Source organism: Cuculus canorus, chromosome 3 (genome assembly GCF_017976375.1).
Source record: "Cuculus canorus isolate bCucCan1 chromosome 3, bCucCan1.pri, whole genome shotgun sequence".
In the NCBI taxonomy this organism is placed as follows: domain Eukaryota; kingdom Metazoa; phylum Chordata; class Aves; order Cuculiformes; family Cuculidae; genus Cuculus; species Cuculus canorus.
The window spans coordinates 88984308-89003970 of NC_071403.1; the positions used below are offsets into that span (position 1 = coordinate 88984308).

Here is a 19663-nt window from a genome sequence, read left to right on the forward strand (position 1 = left end):
TTTGCAGAGCAGCTCTAAGCTCCGGCAGAATCACTTCACCAGCTAGGGCAGGAGAATATCTGATGCACACAGCATCAGCCCCCATCTGATACACAACTTCACAGCATTCAGCTCTGCACAGGTAACAAACAGAGCTCCCCGCTAACCTCATGCTCTAAACTGGAATGAAGAGTATAAATGAGGGAGGTTATCAGTTTGCAGTTTGTTGGCTTTTTTTTTTTTAGCATACAGTAAAATTATGTTGTAATTGTTATGCTGTAATTGTTTTTATTGGAAGTTTTAAATTTCTGAAAGCAAACAGAGTCCAATTTGGGAATTGGAAACCAGTAAAAAGCTATGCTCCACAAACAAGTGCAGATTTCTTTAGACTCAAATACACCATTACTTCAGACTAAATTCTTGAGAAATACAGTAACTCTTCATCTCGCACTTAAACACAATACTCTTCACTCGCAGATCTCAAAAAGCTAAAGGGGACTGACATCAAATCTCTCTAAAGGGAAGAGAACAAGTATTTTACATCTCTCTTCAGAGTACTCTGATACTTGCAGTGGACAGCCTATACCTAAGTGTTCTTCAACTATCGACCCTTATAGAGGGAAAAAGAAACAAGGTCTTACAGCCAGTTTGCTAGCCATCTGAACAATATATTATTAGCTGTCATTTCCAAATTATTAAATGCAACATCATAACATTTTCTAGACAGAACCTTTCAAATAATAACCTTCTGGAAAGTCAGACACATCCTGTAACTGTACCACCATACATCTGTCTTCCTCAGGTGCAAGATACTTTCCTCCTTATCCTTTCTGTATACTGTGACAGAATCACATACATTACTTGAGTCACCATGTTACAAACTCAGTAAGAAGTTCCCCACACACGCCTCCTCTGGTGGCAGAGACACAGGCTCTGCTCACAGGGAGAGCCTAACCCTTCTGTTATCATTGCAAACAGCAAGTCAAACGCGTCTCCCACTATTGATCCTTCTGGCATACAGATCCTTTGCCTTTCAAGCCTGCCCTGGAAGCTAGAGTCAAGTTCAAATTTAGTAGTTTACAACACATCCTAGTCTATTCATAGCCCCCTTACATACCAGCATCCCAGACACTGGAAGCTTTTTTTCAGGCTGTGCCAAAAAATCCCTGTAAGAAGAAAAACAAAAAGAGGACTGTGCACAGACTACTTCAAGAAGACACAAATCTCTCTCCTGAAGAGGAACATAGTCGCACAACTTACAGCTCCTGCATTACAGCTCTGTCACAGGCCTCAGACAAGTTATTTGCTTCAGTTCCTAGCTAACACATAGAGAGGCATCTTTGACACTACGGTAAGTAAGAGTAACAAGCTTTATATTTCTCATAATAGAAGACACCAAGATGACACTGTTAGGCAAGAGTGCTGTTATGCCTGAGGGTAAGAAGGCTTTACAGAGGGATCTGGACAGGCTGGGTGCAACCACATGCAATGCTGCAGGCTTGGGCAAGAGTGGCTGGAAAGCTGCCCAGTGGAAAAGGACCTGGGGGTGTTTGTCAACAGCCAAATGAATATGAGCCAGCTCTGTGCCCAGGTGACCAAGAAGGCCAATAGCATCCTGTCTTGTTTCAGAAATGGTGTGGCCAGCAGAAGCAGGGAAGAGATTGTGCCCCTGTACTCGACACTGGTGAGGCCGCACCACAAATCCTGTGTTCAGTTTTGGGCTCCTCGCTGCAAGATGGACATTGAGCAGCTGCAGCCAACCAGAGAAGTGCAATGAAACTGGTGAAGGGTCTGGAGCACAAGTCTTATGAGCAGTGGCTGAGGGAACTGGAGCTGTTCCTTCTGGAGAAGAGAAGGCTTATCACTCTCTACAACTACCTGAAAGGAGGGTGTGTCAAGGTGGGTGTTGCTCTCTTCTCACAATTAATTAGCAATAGGATGAGAGGAAATGGCATCCAGTTACAGCAGGGGTGGTTCAGTTTAGATACTAGGAAAAATTTCACCAAGAGTTGTCAAGCACTGGAACAGGCTGCCCAGGGAAGTGGTTGTCATCATCCCTTGAGGTATTTAAAAGGCCTGTAAACATTGTGTTTAGGGACATTGTTTAGTGATGGGCTTAGATTTATGGGTGGACTTAATGATCTTAAAGGCCTCTTCCAACCTAAATGATTCTGTGATTCCATTACTTACTACTAGACCTAATCTGCAAGCTCTCACACCTAACACAGAATCTCCAATCTACGATTATTTATGCTCCCTCTGTACAGATTTTGTAAAATCATATTCTATACAATATAAACGTATTGCTTTTCCAAACTAGAAGAGTCAAAGTTCCAAACAACTTCTATACATGCCTTTGAAAATCTCAAACCTCCCAGAGTGACTACTGAATGACAGTGCTCCGCAAAGCTTTGCTATGCAATATGAAATCCCAGGCTTACCAATTTCAGAAGAGTTCTCTAAAAGAAACACTCAATTCACTTGCAGCTTACTGCCCAGCCATTCTGCCTTCAACCTTCTTCTCAGTCCTGATTATTCTCTTGATGAGTGCTTTGACTGTATGGAATCAAGACAAGTATTTAATACTCCTAGATGGCACAATTCAGACAGCAGAAGAGCTGTGACATTTCAGAATACTACGTCAAGCCCTTTTATATGTGCTCAGCACATCCAGAAACACCAAGGTGTGCAACAGGTTAAAAAAAGAGACATGAACAGCAATTAAAAGGCTACATAAAGAGCTACTCTACTGCACAAAACCAGGGCAAACCATACACACAAAACAAACAGCAAGAGACTGTTTGAAGTGGAAGCTGCACAACACAAAACAGCTCGAGGACCACCTAGACCATAAGCAGATCATCTTTTGCAGTGTCTCCACATACAAAATCCACATACTCTTTAAGAAAAAGACAGAGCTTTATGCAGCCTTCCAGATTATTCTTTTTTACTGTGTACATGTGTGCAGACTTGGTTAGTGAGGCATAAATTTGTAAGGTTTCTAGAAGCTAACTCCACAGATCTACAGTTAAGCTTTTCAGATGAATTAGTGTTATTCCCTACACTGTGAGAAGCACACAGAACACTTTGGACACTGAATAACTGGAAATTTAAGCTGCTTCATTTAGCTCTACACTTCTACAGTCTGGAAAAACACAAAAGGTATTAAAATAAGGTGTGGAAATAAAACTGCAAAAGAAAGGGCAAAACTTGTGTATGCTGCTATTTCTTGGTCTTTCTCATCAGATTAGATTGGTTTAAGTTTGCCATCTAGGAGGCAAACGGGTACGGTGAAGAATAGAGAAACAAAACAAGTGATGCTTAGAACACGGAGAGCACTCTTTGAATCTAAAGATAGGCAGGTGTCAATAAAACGAGCTTTCACTGCTGGAAGGGAAGTAGACAATGACTGAATCCCCCCACTCGTACTTCACTATTAGCTTGCATTTTAGCTCCATATGGAAAGCACACACTCAGAACCAGCAGCACTATAAGCACTTCTATAAAAGAACTTGAGACAGAAGCTACCTTTCTCCTGGAGATGCTTGGTCCCAGAATACACAGCTCAATATGCCAAAAAGCCTCCTCTTCCACACTCCTTTTCTAAATAGGTTTGGGGGGCGGGAGGGAGGGAAAGCCAGGAGACCTACATACACAAGAGACAGGATATCCAAATACTGCTTTAGACTCCCTACCTCCATCCTAAGCTGCACTGTTGACCCATCAGTGCAGGCAGATTTAAGGAATAAGAGAAATGCTTATTCACGTGGCAAGCCTTGTCCTGAGATGTGTTCAACAAGTCAGCTGAACAGAGCAAGCTATACCGTGTTCACTGACGCACAAGATAAAAGACAAGAGACATGCCATCCCTAGCATCCTTGTTGGAATGATAAAAAAACCCACCACACACACACATAAAACAAACCTATCTTTACCTACCAAAAAAAAGTCTGCAACCAGCCATCCAGTTAACATGATGGAAATTAAAAAACAGGAATTCAGCTGCTGTCCCCTTCAGTTTCTAGACAAAATAATACAGACTGATAAAAAGAGCGTGAAACAGCAGACGACCACTTGCCTGTAAAAGAACTGCTGGAGGACTACAAGCCAAAAAAGTTGTTCTCGTTGCATGGATGCAATATCAGCTATTATTAACCTGCTTTAAATATCAAAAATTGAATATCAAGAGCTGCACTGCACAACAGAGAATTCTCCTTGACAGCAAACAAGGTGATCACCACTCAGATGATGGAGAATTCTCACGTTTATATCGTCTGACTTTTTCTACTTATCACGCCGCTTTCTTTTTAAGAGGCAGATGCTATCAAAGCACAGAAGGTCAATTATCTTTCCCCCCCTCTCTTCAGTAAGACTGGACAACATATAACTGTTTACTCTAAGCATATCTTACTCAAGGTTACCAAGGTCATTGCTAACTAATAGCAAAGAAAAAGCACATATAAAACACAGAAATAAGCCTCTTGGTCAAGAGCAAGTAGACTGGTAAGTACATGAACTGCAGCTAAACTTTTCCTTCTTGTGAGGTATGGAAGAGAAGTTCTTATTACATAGCAGAAAAGTGCAAGGGCACCAAAACTCTGTTTAAATGCCAATCTGCTTTCATTCGTTAACTTGGAACAATTTCTGAATCCTCTCAGATGTCTTTTACTGAGCTACTACAGACTTTGGCCAGTACCCTTCTGCACTGAGTGCTAAGAATTATTTTGCATATGCTCAAAGAATACACCCCAGCACAGTGAAGCAATCTAATTTAAAGACAAGCAACTCAGGAAATAAAGCTTCTAAGTCCTTAGGTTAATTCTTCTTAGAAAAGCAATACTTTATTCAAAGAACAAACTTTTATATACTCTCTCATTTTTCTTTGCCTAAACATTAAGTTAAAAAAAAAAAAAAGACGTCTGCTTCATTTCTAACTAGAGTAACTTTCTAACTTCTTTATTTTTCATAACGCTCACCACAGAGTTTGGATTGTCACTGCAAGGAAGGAATGCAGAGGAGGAGCTCACCATCTACATTCCTGCCGGGTGGTATGCGACTGTGTTGGGGTGTTGCAAACAACGTTATTACATAAAATACAGTTTAGCAGAAATTAGAGTAGTCAGAAACTGTGAAAGCAACACGATACAAGCCAAACTTCTATATCTGTACCTACTTCTAAGTAGTTATTCAGTGCCTGTTTAAAACTAAGTACTTCACCAGTCATTCCTGATCACTTTGTTAGACTACAAGCCTGATAGCCGGTGAGAGGCACTGTTATTTCCTCTGGCGCCTGACCGAGGCCAGGGTCAGCATTTGCCCCTCGTTTCAGCCACAAGCAAGCTCAAAAGAGCCAAAAAAATTAGTTTACGCCCATCCTCAACCAGGACTGTCCCAGCGACAGTAAGACAGTAAGAAGTGGCTAAACCAGAGCAGCCCGGAAAGCCAGCACGCACGCAGCGCAGGGCGAGACTCTGCATCGCCTTCTGCTATGTCCGTGGCGAGACACACACCCTGCACAGCGGAGAAGCGGATTCCGCCCTTTGCCCGAAGCGATTTCAGGTCGAACACTCCGAATATCCTGCGCCCCTGGTCGGACGAGCCCGGAAGCCACCCCTTCTCCGAACACCCGGGTTACGAAGCGCGGAGCCCCCCTTGACACCGTCCCGCCGCCGCCGCCACGCGCTACGGGGCACGGTGGCACGGGCACGGCCGGGGCCCCGTGCATTCCTGCAGCCGCCATCGCCCGCGGGGCCCCACACCCGTCCTCCACCGCCCGCCTCCCTGCATCCTGCATCCTTCCTTCCTTCCTTCCTTCCTTCTCCAGCGCCACGCACCCCCATCGCGCCCCGCCAGCCCGGCTCGCGCGCCCCACCTCACCCAGCCGCTCCGTGCCGCGCGGGCCCGCACGCCCGTTTACGGCCCCGTCCCGGTCCCGGTCCCGGTCCCGTCCTCGCGCCGCGCCCCGCCCCCGCTGCGCTCCCACTGGCGCCTCTGCGCACCTCCCTCCCTGTGGCGCCGCAGCGCAGCGGTCTCCCGCGAGCGCGCCCCAGCCAATAACAGGCGGGCGCAGGCGCGGCGCCGGCCAATGGGCGCGCGCGGAGGGTGCCGCTAGGGCGTATGCGGCATCTGCAAGGGGGACGTGAGGCCCGTGAGGTCCGTGTGGAGCGGGGGTGGGGGGGGATGGGGACGGTGAAGGTGAGGCGCGTGCGGAGCGGGCGGCGCCCAGGAGCTAGCCGGCATCACGGGGCGGGGGAAGCATCCGCGCCGCGGGTGTTCCGGGGCAGCGGCCGCACCTCGTGCTTCGGGAAGGTCTGAGGGGCGCCGAGACCGCCCCGGCGGGGGCGAGGCCGAGCGCGGGGGGACGTGCGGGCTTCCGGCAGACACCAAGCGACAGCTGCTGCTGCTCCAGTTCCCGGCGCCCTGAGAGACCTCCGCGTGTGGATGCCGGTGTAGTTTTTTCAGAGCGTATCCTTGAAGCCGCGGCTGGTGCTGCTCGCGCACGTGTTTGAAATAAAAACAGCGTGTTGTTTTCCTACAGGTCCATTCCAGTTGTGCCCTGTCTCACAGTTGTTGAGTTGAGAGTTGAGAGTGCTGTGGATTTGTGGAAAAGGAAATTGGATAAATGGACTGCTGTAAGTGTGTGAAGGAGTTTAACTCTGTGCAGCCCGTTGGTGAATATTATTTCCAACCTGCTAGTGCCAAACTCCCCCCTCCCCCCCACCTCTGTAGAGGGGAATAATCATATCCTTTACCTCCAGCTGCCAGTACCAAAGGTTATTTGGCTGGTGGTTATGAACACAGAAAATATTGTTCAAATATTACGTGTATTCCTTCATGTTTGATTCTTTTTTTAAATAAAAAGATATGCTTTCCACTCAAGCACCACTCAGCTTCCCAGGTAAGCCATGAGCAGGTCTCTGCTAGGCCCTGAAGAGACAGCTACAAATATATTTAGCAAAACTCGTCACTGAGACATTATCTAGACTGGAAGGAAGATGCAGTCATAAGAAGAAAGGCTAGATTTGAACTTGAAAGGTTATAAAAACAGTTCCCTGGGGAAGACACATTACACACAGGCTATGCGTAGACACAGTATATCTGAAATGGAAAGGCCAAACATGACACTTTCATGTTTGAGAATGAGATGGAGATGATGTATAAGAGGATGCAAAAACATGGCTGCGGTAAGAGTTGAATACAGTTTTGTCAAAAAAAACACCAACCCTAGTTTTCTAAGTTTCAATACTGACACTTCCAGAAATACATATTAGTTAACTGTTCTATTTGTGGTTAATTCCATACTGTTTTCTCTAAAGAAAAGACCATCTTTACCCTCATCTGGAAAACAATGTGTTTCAGATGTCTTTTCTATGAGCACTCTTTTATCTACTCCTGTACTGAATTTGTATGTCAGTTCTGTGTTTCTGTGTGACATCATTTTGCGTGCATCAGTTCAGCATTAATTGTGAAATATGTCTTACTATGCTGAGCGTGGAGAATTCATTGGTTTTTTACGTGAGCACACTGTCATAGTTTGAGATGCAAGCAGAACAAGCACAGGATAAAGCTCTCCCCATCTTTCAAAGACAAGCCTGCCTGGTTCCCTTTATTCCCATGTGGTAAACCATTAGATATTTCTGCTGGTGGTGTTCAATTTGTATCATACCTTCTGTTGTTAGGCTTTCTGCAGTCTTAAAAGACCCCTTGAACTTGAGTGCAAGGCTAGTTCTTTCTATATTTAGAAGAGAGAAGTGTCTGTTTTCCTACCCAATTTGGAATGCAAAGAGGTGGAATTGAAAGCTAGATTGGAGCTGCTGGGAGTAGATACTTTATGTTCTTTTTAGTTCTTGAGGGGAATAGAGGTAGGACATCCCAGGACTCACAATCTAGAATCAAGAAGCTAACTTTTGTGGAGATGGTTGCCTAATTGTGTCCATAATCCTAAATAAAAAGTCAAATGTAAAGCACTGGAAGAATTGTTCCACAGCAGAAGCCATGCAAGACCTCCCTGTAAACTGGAGGAAAATGGTAAAAGAAAAAATTTCCAGCAATATTTGAGATTGGTTTACTGCTACCAGTGATGAGATTTACAGCCCAGAACCCTGGAAAAAAATAAAGAGGCAGAGTGCTGTACTTGAAAAAATAGACCAGGGAGTCATCTTTTTCTTGAGAAAGCCTATCTGTGGTTTATGGGCTGTGGAGGACTTTCACACCGGAACCCTAATTGTTTTGCATGCTCTTATCTTGCCCTCTCTCCAGCATTATTGTTGTTGTTATTATTATTATTAATGCTCAACACAATGGGAAAGCTCAGCAAGAAGAAATGAAACTGGGGCACTCCCCCATACTTTTGAAATCCCAGACAAATTTACAGTCTGGCCTTGTACAAACTGTGCCTTCTTCAGAGGCAGGAGACATGGATGTGAATCCTGTGGGGAACTGCCCAGGTAACTCCAGTCTGCTTTTGTGTCCTCCACCAAAGGTTTGTAGGTAAAACAGCAATTACACCTGCTTCATTCCTGCTTTGAATCAACTGTCAGAGGTTGTGTAGGAGCTGATCTGCTAAATGTACTATGCAAACACTTGCCAGATTGAGCCCTTCCAAGTGGGGTAGATAAAAGAAAGCCATGAAACTTATATATAAGCACTAAACTTTGGCATCCATTGATGACTTAGTGCCTCCAGTATGATGTGACAGCAGAGTGAGGCTGTTGCAGGTTTAAAGCTCTTACTTCCATGTCTACATCCCATGTAATTGCTGTGCTATATGCCTGCATTGTTTTGCACATTTGTGCAATGCGGGTCTGAATTTAAAGAGCAAGCCAGAGCAGTCCTGTGAAAAAGCAAGTTCCCAGATTTTAAGGAGTCTCTTGATTAATTATAAGAACAAGAAGTGAATATGGTTAAGAAACTAGCCATAACACATTTGGTATTACAGCTGTCATTTGCTTCTTACATCTTTTTCGATGGTGTTATGTTCAGTTGAATTTCAACATACTTGCTGCCTTATCCAGAAATGCCAGCATTTCTAGCAAGAATCTAACACCTATGAGGACTGTATAAATCAATCTTCTATTAAATTATAATTCAGGTATGATCAAATTTATTATAATAATATAAATCACAAATACAGATATACCTGCTATAATGATACATCTATCCTCATACTGTATAGAATATATAACTATAATAGAAATCATAAAAAACGTAACATATAGTTAATAATGAGTTACGCTTCCCTGGAACCTTCTCTCTACTGACGTTAAAATGGTTTGTTGGAAACTGTTTAGTTCTCAAAATATCCTGATTTTGCAAATCAGAGAGAGGTCAGTACCTTTCCCAAGGTCAGTGCGAAAGCTTGATGTAGCTGCTCGAAGTCTTGACTTCATAGCAGATGCTTTAGCCATGCCATCATATCTTCACCTCACATTGCCTGTTGAGGCTTATATAACGAAAGGCTTAATGATGCAATTTCATGAGGTGCATAAACAGCTCTGCTTTGGCTCTGTGGTAGAAGCAGCAAGAAGGTCACTGGGAAGAACAAGTCCAGGGCTGTTTGGCTGTGACTTCCATCAGGGTTGCTGTCAGCCTTTGCTTTGGGTGGGGTTGCTTTCCTGCTCCTGTTTGCTGTTTTCTGAGAGGTGTCTGTTCCATCACCACATAGCAGCTCACCACTTATTGCGTGCCAGGGAACACCCAAGAAAAGCTCTGGCAGTGCTGATGCTGACTGCTTTGAAGAACCCAGTAAAAGCTGGCTTCCTTAAAACCTCGTACAAAGTGGGCCAAGTTCCCAGAAAGGAACTCGGAGCAGAACAGGCCAGAATGGCTACACTTCTACAAAGAAAAAGTTGGAGAACCAGAGCCTGAAAAGATCTTTGGGCCCTGCAGTCATAAAGACTCCACTGCAACAGGAAATTAGTAGGCAGGCAACAAATCTGCAGAAAAAAAGAGTCGATGGAGTCTCAGTTAAGCAGCTATTGGTCATGTCAATAGGTTGACAGGTATCCAGGCTATTTAGAGAACACGTGTCTTATCTGACAACATAGATTTATGGTATTCCATCAACATATTGTAATAGTATAGGGATGATGAATTGGAACAGCTCAAGAAGAGGTCACTGGACAGGTGGCTTGGTTTTAGTAGTTAATTTGTAGGTATTTCAAAACTTTGGCATGTTTCAGCAGTGCTGTTTGCGGCAAATGTTATTTACATGGCTTTATGACCAAGAAAGAGAGCAACAGCCTTGTAAAGAAATGAGATCTCTCTGACTCTGTCAGCGGTAGACGCATGTCCAGTATCGTCATAGGATCCAAATAATGAGCTATTTTTGTAGTGCTTGGGACTGCTCTGATTCTTGAACTGTGTATTTTCATCCCAAAGTATTCAGGCATTCTTTGCACTTATCCTTCCTCTCTCTCCCCCCTCATTGCAATGGGCCAGAGGCAAGGCTCCACTTCAGTTAATCGGTGAGCACTTTATTTTTAGGATGATTTAGTGCTGGATTTAGGAGGAGACAGTGTGGCAGGTTTTGAGACAAATGTTTTTCTATCTGAGAGGAGGACACAGTGCAGGGAGAAGGACAGGTATTTCCCAATTTCCGTCCCCATTTTCCTTCTGGGCTCTCAGTGGGCAGCCTTGCTCCGCACAGCTGGAGAGGGCAGGGAATGTCAGTGAGGTTGCTGGAGGGCCCTGAGCCCCCAGGCTAGGAGGAGGTGGGCAGGGAGGGCCACCAGGTTCCATGGAGAAAGGAGAGGACTGCGCTGAAGGGCTACCTTGTCCCCTAGTTGGAAAAAACAAGGGGAAAGAAGACACAAAAACCTTCCCTTTGCCCTCTAGGTTTTGCATTACTAAGAAAGCTACCTTCACAGGTGCCTCCCTGTGCCCCTGCTCACACCACTCGCTCCTTCCTTCTCACGCAGAGAGGGTCTACTTTGGGGAAAGAAAGGTCAAGGTTGTCAAACCACAGAGGTGATTTATTACCTCTCTTGGTCTGTGAGGAAGAGACTAACACAGACCTGGGAGGCCAGCTTGGGTAGCAAAGCTTAAGACTCAAGCATTTCTTGCCTTCTGCTATTATCTATCCAGGACAGACTGCAGTGGCTCTGGACAGCGTATTTGTGGCTCATGCTACACAGCTCCAGGGCACTGACTGAACTCCAGCAAGAGGTGGTCGCAGGCCCACCAATGCAGGGGTTTTCTCTGATAATGATTTGAAGAAATGGTAGCAAGTCTACTCTTTGGGCATTTTAGAGGGTACCCACCTGGATTTCTTGTCTCAGGGATGTGAAGCAGATCACAGTCTCATCATCTTTCACTAAGGTTTGCTGTTGCCTCCTAAACCATACACACATGCTCAGCAGGCTGGATAATATGATTTCTCTCCCACGGTGGGGAAAAGCAATGTTGGAAATATGCTCTTACAAATTGGAAGTTTACATATAGGCACATGGATTTTTTTATCTCTTTAGATTATGAAAGCAAACAAAACTAGATGTTATTCTCTATATGGGGTGGTAACAAGACACAACAAGCCCAAGTTATACGCATGTTCGTCACTGACAGAGGATTACCAGAAAAAATTGTGCAGCACACCATGCATATGCCACACTCGGCTGTAGCTCATGCCACCTGCTGCTTCCTCTAGATTTTGCCACGTGGGTGCCAAGTGGGTACCAGGTGCTTTGGAAAATTGGAGACAAGCCTGTTGAGGGGTGGAGTACATTGAAAGGACAGTGCCAGGTGGAGAGACCACAGATAGAAGCACTGAATGGAAGAAAATAATTCCCATCTTTGTCCTCAGATTGCACGTGGGGCAGTGTAGGACAAAGACAGGAACCTTGCCCTGACCCCTTAGCAATTAATGCAATGAAACATTCACAGTATCATGCTTGCCTGTTCAAATTCTGTTGCACAAGAATGCTTTTTATAGGTATTGAGTAACGCCATTTTTGAGGAGATGAAATTAAGGAGTGTAGCAGTCTGGTTAGCAGCTCTGTGCCTCAAGAGTATGGCATTTCTGTTTCTCCCCAGATCTGTGAAACTCAGTTAAACATTACTGAGTCTGTAATACTTCCTTATCTGTTGGCTAGACAGATCACTTGTTTCTGCTCCTTATAAACTGCATTTGTTTGCATAGTTTGGTGAGTGCTTTGCCCTCTCTTCTTGCCACCTTATTGATTACAGGTACCTCAATCAATCCTGCACAGGCATTGTAGAAAGGTTCAGTTCTTTGTAGCTTCCAGCCAGTATTCACTGTATACACGATAACTAACAAAGGCATTTACCCTGTGGGTAAACATGGCAAATTAATTTTGGAGCTACAGAAACAGAAGCAAGTCTGTTGCCTGCATTTAGCCAGTCTAAAGATCTGTCCACAGAGGACAGAAGGGTTATCTGGAACAGTTTGCACAGAGTTGTTCTATACTAGAAGGCAGGCTGGAGCCTAAGGATATGAGAGAAACAGGGTTATTTCTGAGTGTTTTACTGGAATTAAGAATTAACACTAGTCATCATAGGTTGTTCTGATGGCTAATGGTAAAATGTTCTGCCAAACTCCACCATTGCCTCCAGCTTTTGGTACGGCATTGCCATGTGTCACATAGCTGGAGAGCAGTCCTTGCCCAAGCCTGAAATCATCACAAAGACAGCATATTTTTTTTCACTGCCCTGAGAAGCAGCCATTGTTCTGGCTTCCTGATGTCTTGCCTTGCTGTTCCAACAGACAGCAAGGTGTGGGCAGGAGACAGGGAAAGCTGCAGGGTTTTTCTGAGTGCCTGTGTGGCAAATGAACGAAGTTCCATCCACTAGCCTGAAGGTGATTTGCAGGTAGTCCTGACAACTAGTCTAGAAGAGAAGCAGAATCATTACTACCTTTGGGTGCTTACTGACCCTTTTCCTACTTTGCTGTGGCTGTTGATCCAATTCCTGAGGTCAGTTGGGAAGGACTGCAAAATCTGACCTCTAGTATCAGTGCCTACAAACCTGGAGAGAGATTGATTGGAGGCAGAATGTTCCTTCTGACACATAGCTTGAGTGCAGCTAAGAGGGAGATGTCAGCAGTTACTACAAGCCTCAGGAAGCAATGACTGATCAAGAGATGGTCCAGATGCCCAGGTTAAGCCTTTTATTTGACTCTGAGTAAATTATCCAACTCCTACCTGAAAAACAGTGTATTCTTTTGCTGTGTTGTGTTCCTGACACCTGACTCCTACAGAAGTGCTTGGGGAGCCTCAGTGGAAGCACAGCAGTCATTTCAACATGCCCTGTAGCTGTGCACAAGGAAAAGAGCTTGCCTTCAGGCACAGTGGTGCCAAGAACCAGCAGTGCAGGTTCACTTTCCCATCAACTCCTAGATTCTTCAGAGAAGATTTCTAGCCTGAAGGTGTCCAAGGTGGGCAGCACAAAGATGTCCCTTTCTACAGCAATCCCACAAGATACAATACCTAATGGTTAAGCCTGGACAGTGACTACCTCATGTGCCTTCCACTCCACAGACTTCAGCAACTGTTGCTTTAGTTTAATTGGTGGCCTGCTGTCAAAGCATAGGAAACAGGGTTCCTTTTCTAGAAGGCTGATGTTTTCACTATTCTCTGCAGCAGCACTCCTATTTCGTGACAACACTAAAAAGCATGAGCACACACAATAGTGGCAAAGAAGGTGACCTAACCTTTTATGTGCCAAGTGCCTTTAGTATTGCTTTATGTCCACTGCTAACCCTCATTTTCCTGTCCTGTTTAAGTCTTTAAAGCTACAGCTGCACTGCCATAATAAGCCTGCTTAGAGAAGCCAGCACTCCATTTCTCTTTTGTAAAGCCTAACTCATGCCTCAGGTATGTTTTGGTTTTTTATAGCCTTGCATCCTTTCCTAGTCTGAACAGCCACAGCTCAGAGCCTCTATAGCCAAACACATTTGCTGAATTTCTATTTCCCGTTAGTGTTCTGCACAACCCAGAGCTTGAATTGGCAGTATGATGAGTTGTCTGAAAACATGCAGTGCATTTGCCATTTCATTTCCTAGCTTGCCCACCCAAAAAACATACAGACAGAAATCAGATCCTTATTAAAGAAAGTCAAACTGTTTTCATGCCTCTTGAAACCTGCTCATAACACTGTGGAAGACTAACAGAATATTTAGAGAACAACAATAGCTCAAAATTGAACTTCCCAGAATACCACAATGGCCATACTTTGTATAGATTTACAGAGAGGACATGTTTTTTTCTGGCACGATGAAGGGGTAAGAAGTTCCTGCTGGAATAATTCTGTTAATGCTACTGGTATTTTATTGCTGCTATCTTAGTACGTCAAAACTGTGGATAGGTAGCTTTAAAAATAATCCTGAGTACTTACCTTCAGCTCGAGAGATCTTGCTTGTCTTATACCAGTTTTGTAGGAGGATTTGGGTTTTCATAAATAGATGCAGCTCTACCAAGTCAGGGAGAGTTGTAATTGCTTATATTTAGCTTTGTAAAGATTGAAGATGACATGGCATAAGTGAAAAGGTTGGATCCGTTTTCCACACTTGCTCTCACACTTTTTACATTGTTCCTAGTCTGCTTAATCACAAGTTAGCTGTGGAGTTACTTGCATTTTATACTAGGCTGAGTAAGGTCTCCCTGAAATTGTAGAAACCAATGATACAGGAAAAAATAAGCCTAATGCTTTCCCTACTCTGCCTCCTTCTGTTTCTTCAGGCCCTGCAAGGCAGTTTAGGAATATTAGGCTTCACACCATTTATTTCTGTACAGACCTAATCCTGAGTTGGCCTTGGGAACTGTCACTTAGCTCAGGCTGCATTTGATAGGACTCCAACAGTTCCCAGTTTCGGAAAACTTCCATTCCAACTACTTGGCCCCATACCTGTCTCAGGTTTCTGTATCAAGGAGCTTAGCTAGTCCACTTCAAAGTTTCTATTTATTTATATCTTTTAATACTGAGCCATAAATAGCGCTGAGCACTGACAGCTCCCAAATTGTGCTCTGGGGCACCTGTCAAATCAGAGTGTCACGCGAAGGAGAAGATAACAGTTCGTATTCACTTAACTCCTTGAATGCTCAGGGCAAATGTCTTGAATTTAGAGTGGGCAAAGGTGGGTGATAGCAAACCTGCAGCAAAGGGAAGATGTAAAAGAAATGAAGGTGACATATGTGATCACATTTGATGCTCTGATCTGGTGTGGGCAGATCTTTCTTATGTAACCAAGCTTAAACCCAGCACTCACTCTCTTACTTTCTTTCCTGTTTGAACAATGGGAACAGCTCACATCACTAGGGGCAGGGGAAGCAAGGATAAATTCCATGAGGGGTTCAACAGTGTGTTAGGGGGCCTATGAATAATGTGTTAGTATAAGTTCTGACAAAGATACATTTGTCTAGGCTGCTTTCTTATAAAAAAAAGAAGTTAAATAAAACAAGGTAGCCCCTGGTCCTCCTGAGGGCACAAATACGATCAAGCTAGACCCTGGATTCCCGAGCGGCGAGAGAAGGAATGACAGCAGTGTGCTCTTTTTTCCCCTCCTTCACGCCCCCCCTCCATCCCCACCGAATTAGCAAGACCTGCTGGGACAGGACACTGGAAGTGACAGGAGGAATGAAAAAGCAGTATGTATAAGTATTCCTTTGCTTCTTGAAGATGCTTAGAAGAAAGTCTAATTTAACGATGTCTGGAGGACCCCCTGACTCCTGCTTGGGGTTTATAGAAAAGAGGGCTGAATGCTTTTTTTTTTTTTTAAAAAAAAAAAAGGGGTAATCTTAAAATGTATCGTGCAGTGTAACAACAGCACCCCACCCAGGGCTGCAGTGCTGAACACGGCATTACACTGAAACCAGCTCGTTTTAAATGGATTCTGGTATAGTGTGAGCTCACTCCCACTCAGAGCCTTTCCTCTCTCTTCTTGCTGTAGAAAAGCTGCAGCTGTGCTGGATATCGGGGTGTCTGCCTTCTCCTTGCCAGGAGAGAGGCTCCAGGGCCTTCAGCCTCACTGAAAAACAAGGGGCTCACGGCAAAGTACTTTAAAATATCTGGTACTTCTCCATACAGACTTAGTGCCCTCCCGTGGCTGCTATGGAGCATTGCTAATGCAGAAACAGGCAATGAGAGACCGAAGGAAAAAGTAACAACTGAATAACTGAACATATTCAATTTAAACCAAAATGCAATTTGAGTTACAAAGAAGAGGAGGGCAAACACAGTGTGATTAACTGGCAGTACCTAGGAAGACAAGAATAAAGCAGAGAGATTTACTGGTTTGGGAGTAGCAGGGAGACCTCAAAATACTTTTGTGTTGCAAACATCTTGAGCTATTCTTTACCAGAGTCCTGTTAGTCTCAAAAGAGAGATGGTCCATCTAACTTCATCCAGTTGCCCCACGGAGGGCACTTCACTAGCAGCTGGTGCAAAGAAGGTATCGGAGAGCAGACCATTGCTTCTTTTCCTGACTGTGGTAAACATGTGTTGTGATCCTGCTGTACCTCCTAACCCATGCTGGCCCCGCTTCAGCAGTGTTTATAAAGCTCTCGCTGAGACATCCCATATTGCAAATGTGGCCTCTTCTCTTTGTGAACCAGAAGGAGATGACATTTCTAGCACAGACTGACTCCTTTTTGAGGGACTTCCCTTAAGAGCCTGAAGTTAAGTTTTATGAATGAGACCTTGCATATCAGATGAGAGCTGTTGTGGAAGCACTAAATGGTTCTGCAAGGAGTGTTCTCTTTCTTGTACTTTCTTTATGACTGTGCTGCTTCTTATGCACTCTCTGTGAGCAGAATGCATCTCCAGTCTCTGATGTAGATAATATTCATATAAAACAATTTGGAAGGAATCAAAATAAAAAGCAACAATTAAGTGACAAGAGGAAATGTAGCAATAAGCACAAGAAGCAACTGGGTGGTCAGAAGGTCACAATGCCAAACTGGTTGAATTGCACAAAAGCAATAAATGCTGCAGGTAGGCCACATATATACCACCAATTAAAAGCTTGGATTTGCATTAGGCAGGTTTACCACTACATTTTTGCTTGTGAACTTAGCTTCAGTTTTACATGTTAGAGAGTGGTGCATGCCCAAGACACATTTGAGACTAGATGCAATGAGATGCTCATTTTAGACTGAAGAGGAGGAGTGGTTGTGACAGGGATCATGTAGGAAAACACCAACACACAGCATCTCCTATAGGATTTCATGTTGTTGAGTGACACCTGCATCCAGATGGGTGTCACCCCAGCCTGCCTGACAGATGTGCTTTTTTGGGGATGCACATTAGTGAGAGTATTAGGATTTCTTCAGGGTGAAAGAGACTGCAGTTCAGCAGCACATGCAGCAAGTTGAAAACAGAGCATGAACATAATAGACAGACAAATGCTCTCCTCATTCCAGTTGCCAGTCACTGAGTCAGTATCTCATGTAGTAGCCAAATAGGCAGTAGAGTAAATCCTGTGCTCTCAATTTTCAGATCATAGCCCAACGTTACTATCATGAACAAAGCTTCACTTTATGCACCGGTCAAAATGTCCAATGAAATGAGAAATCACTTAGCGTTGCTGTAGAGTATGTGTGTATGTGTATATATACACAAATAAACACACACAGTGAATATATGTATTTGTAGTAAATGCATAACAAACTTTTACATAATTAAAACCACCACTCTAGTATATATATGATGTACTCCTATTGCTCACCAGGACAACACGTTTTGTTGCACTGACAGAATCTGTTGCTCAGTTACCTTTTAAAGTACAATTTTTATAAGTTATGCAGAATTGCTCAGTGGAAGGCTAGTCTTTGGCAAGCACAAATCTGCAGAAAACCACCAGCTCCAGTAGTAATTCTATATTCGAAGATACCCCCCCTAGTTTCCTTCAAGTATCAACTCTACTTTCATAGAAATAAATTGTTTCTAGCAATATGCTACAACTCTGTTTAGCAAAGCAGGATTTTTTTCAAGTACATATAAATATTTCACATCCTCTCTACTCCATGCAATGCAAAAAGTAAAATCATGCTTCCAAGTGATTATATTCCGATTTGGCCCCATAACTGTTTTAGTTTAAAAAAAAAAAAAAAAAAAAAAAAAAAACACAGCCCAAACAGAACAACAAACAAAAAGAAAAAACAGTACTCACATAAACTTAAAAATTAGAGCTCTAGTGATTTATACTTCCTTTGGAAATAACTAGTAGTAATAATTAACTGCCTGCAGCTGTTAAGTCCAAACATTGCAAATGTAAGAAAAGAGGACAAAAAACTAAACAAAGAGCAAGAATTACTTACTTGTCCAAACTGAGACATACACAACTCATGAAAACCCTTGTGCAATTTTTAAAAGTTTGCTTGATTCACCTGTGTGATGTCCTTGTTAAATATCAAAGTAGATTAGCTTAAGTCTCTTGGAGAAAGCACTACCTAAAAAATGTGTAGTTCAAAGCCTCACCTAAAAACTATTTCAGAGATGAAATTCTACATCTCTCAATGACAGTGACCCTGCGTAATGTCACATTTTGAAATGCTGACATTCATCAGCTGTCAAAGAAACAGCTTTGTTTGCTTAACAGATGCTCAAGTGAAAAAGAAAAAAAATCACAGAACTTGGCTATTTCTTAAAATAATTACTCTCAGAGGAGAAGTAATATTATTTCAAAAGGTGGAGAAAACAGGTTCAGTCAGACCTGCATTTTTTTACTAGCAACAAGCACTATGATTTCTTTTTTTTTTTTTTAATTAACTCACTTGAGGGTGTGTAAATATTCCTAGCATTAATGATGCCTTACATAGAGTAATGTAACAACAGATCAAAGTTTGCATCCCCATATTTTAATACAAAGTATGACAGGGTATTTCCAAAAGAGCCCCTTCGGCAGAAAATAGCTATTTTAAAATTTGATATAAAAAAGTAATCTTTAAACAGTACCAAAAACTAAGTAAACCAACTTCAACCAGTGCAAGAGGACCTCTTCATAAGGGGGAGATAAATCGTCCTTCAAAGTTGTTACAACAATGCACAGATATGAGACCAGAAATACCCACAAGAAGTTACAGGTCCTGATTTACTTCAATTTGTGCAGTAATTTCCACCTTATGGTAATTTGAAGATTGTAGTAATGGACCCAGAAGGAGACTTACAAAAGATAAAAAGCTGGAGGAGATAGGAAAAAAGTATCTGTTTTCTCATGCTGAAGATCTGATGTGCTGGAATGTGTAGCCCTGCCTTCATCAGCTGTTAGCTGCAGCAGTGGATGCACTCACAATCAGAAGCCTGATGTTTAACTAACAATCCTGTCTAGATCCATCGTGGCTTACTATGACTAAGGTCAGGGACAATAGGCATCTGGGGCAATTTAAACAGAAATTGGTGCGTAGAGGCCATTTTATAAAGTTCAGCCTCACTTCCCTAACGCTCACCCACCAGGTGTAATGCACTGCTCTGCTCTGTGTGCCAACTGCTATGCTTTTCTAATTGCAAGTATGACTTACTTGCACCATGTTTGTACATCCACTTCAAAAGTGTTAAGCATTAGAAATTCTAGAGTATAGTTAAATTTGAATGCAATTCCAGAGCTAATACAGCTTAGCTTCTGGAAACACAGATCAGACCCTTCACCTCTCCAGTGTTTCCATACAGATTTCTGTATGGTCACAACAGCCAGTGTGCACATCAAATTATATGAAAGTACTGCTCTGACACCAGC

At 43.3% G+C, this 19663-nt stretch overlaps 1 protein-coding gene across 12 annotated transcripts in view; it reads right to left on the bottom strand.

Annotated features, from left to right (window-relative positions):
- COQ8A (coenzyme Q8A) overlaps positions 1-14655 on the bottom strand; it is a 56650-nt gene extending 41995 nt beyond the window's left edge. The window contains exons 1-2 of one of the 12 annotated variants that reach the window (XM_054061352.1): positions 9314-9594; positions 6273-6570 (exon numbers count right to left, since the gene is read on the bottom strand). Coding sequence is in view for 3 of the 12 variants with exons in the window: in XM_054061344.1 (XP_053917319.1) it covers positions 5490-5719 (230 nt within the window). In the remaining 9 variants the exon portion in view is untranslated. Of the gene's footprint in view, positions 1-1096; positions 1146-1239; positions 1266-2420; positions 2536-3507; positions 3532-3918; positions 3970-5489; positions 5735-5851; positions 6003-6272; positions 6571-9313; positions 9595-14328 lie in introns of those variants that run through there. The other 11 variants (XM_054061351.1, XM_054061345.1, XM_054061350.1 and 8 more) reach the window with 11 other exon arrangements.
- Positions 14656-19663: the final 5008 nt, after the last annotated feature.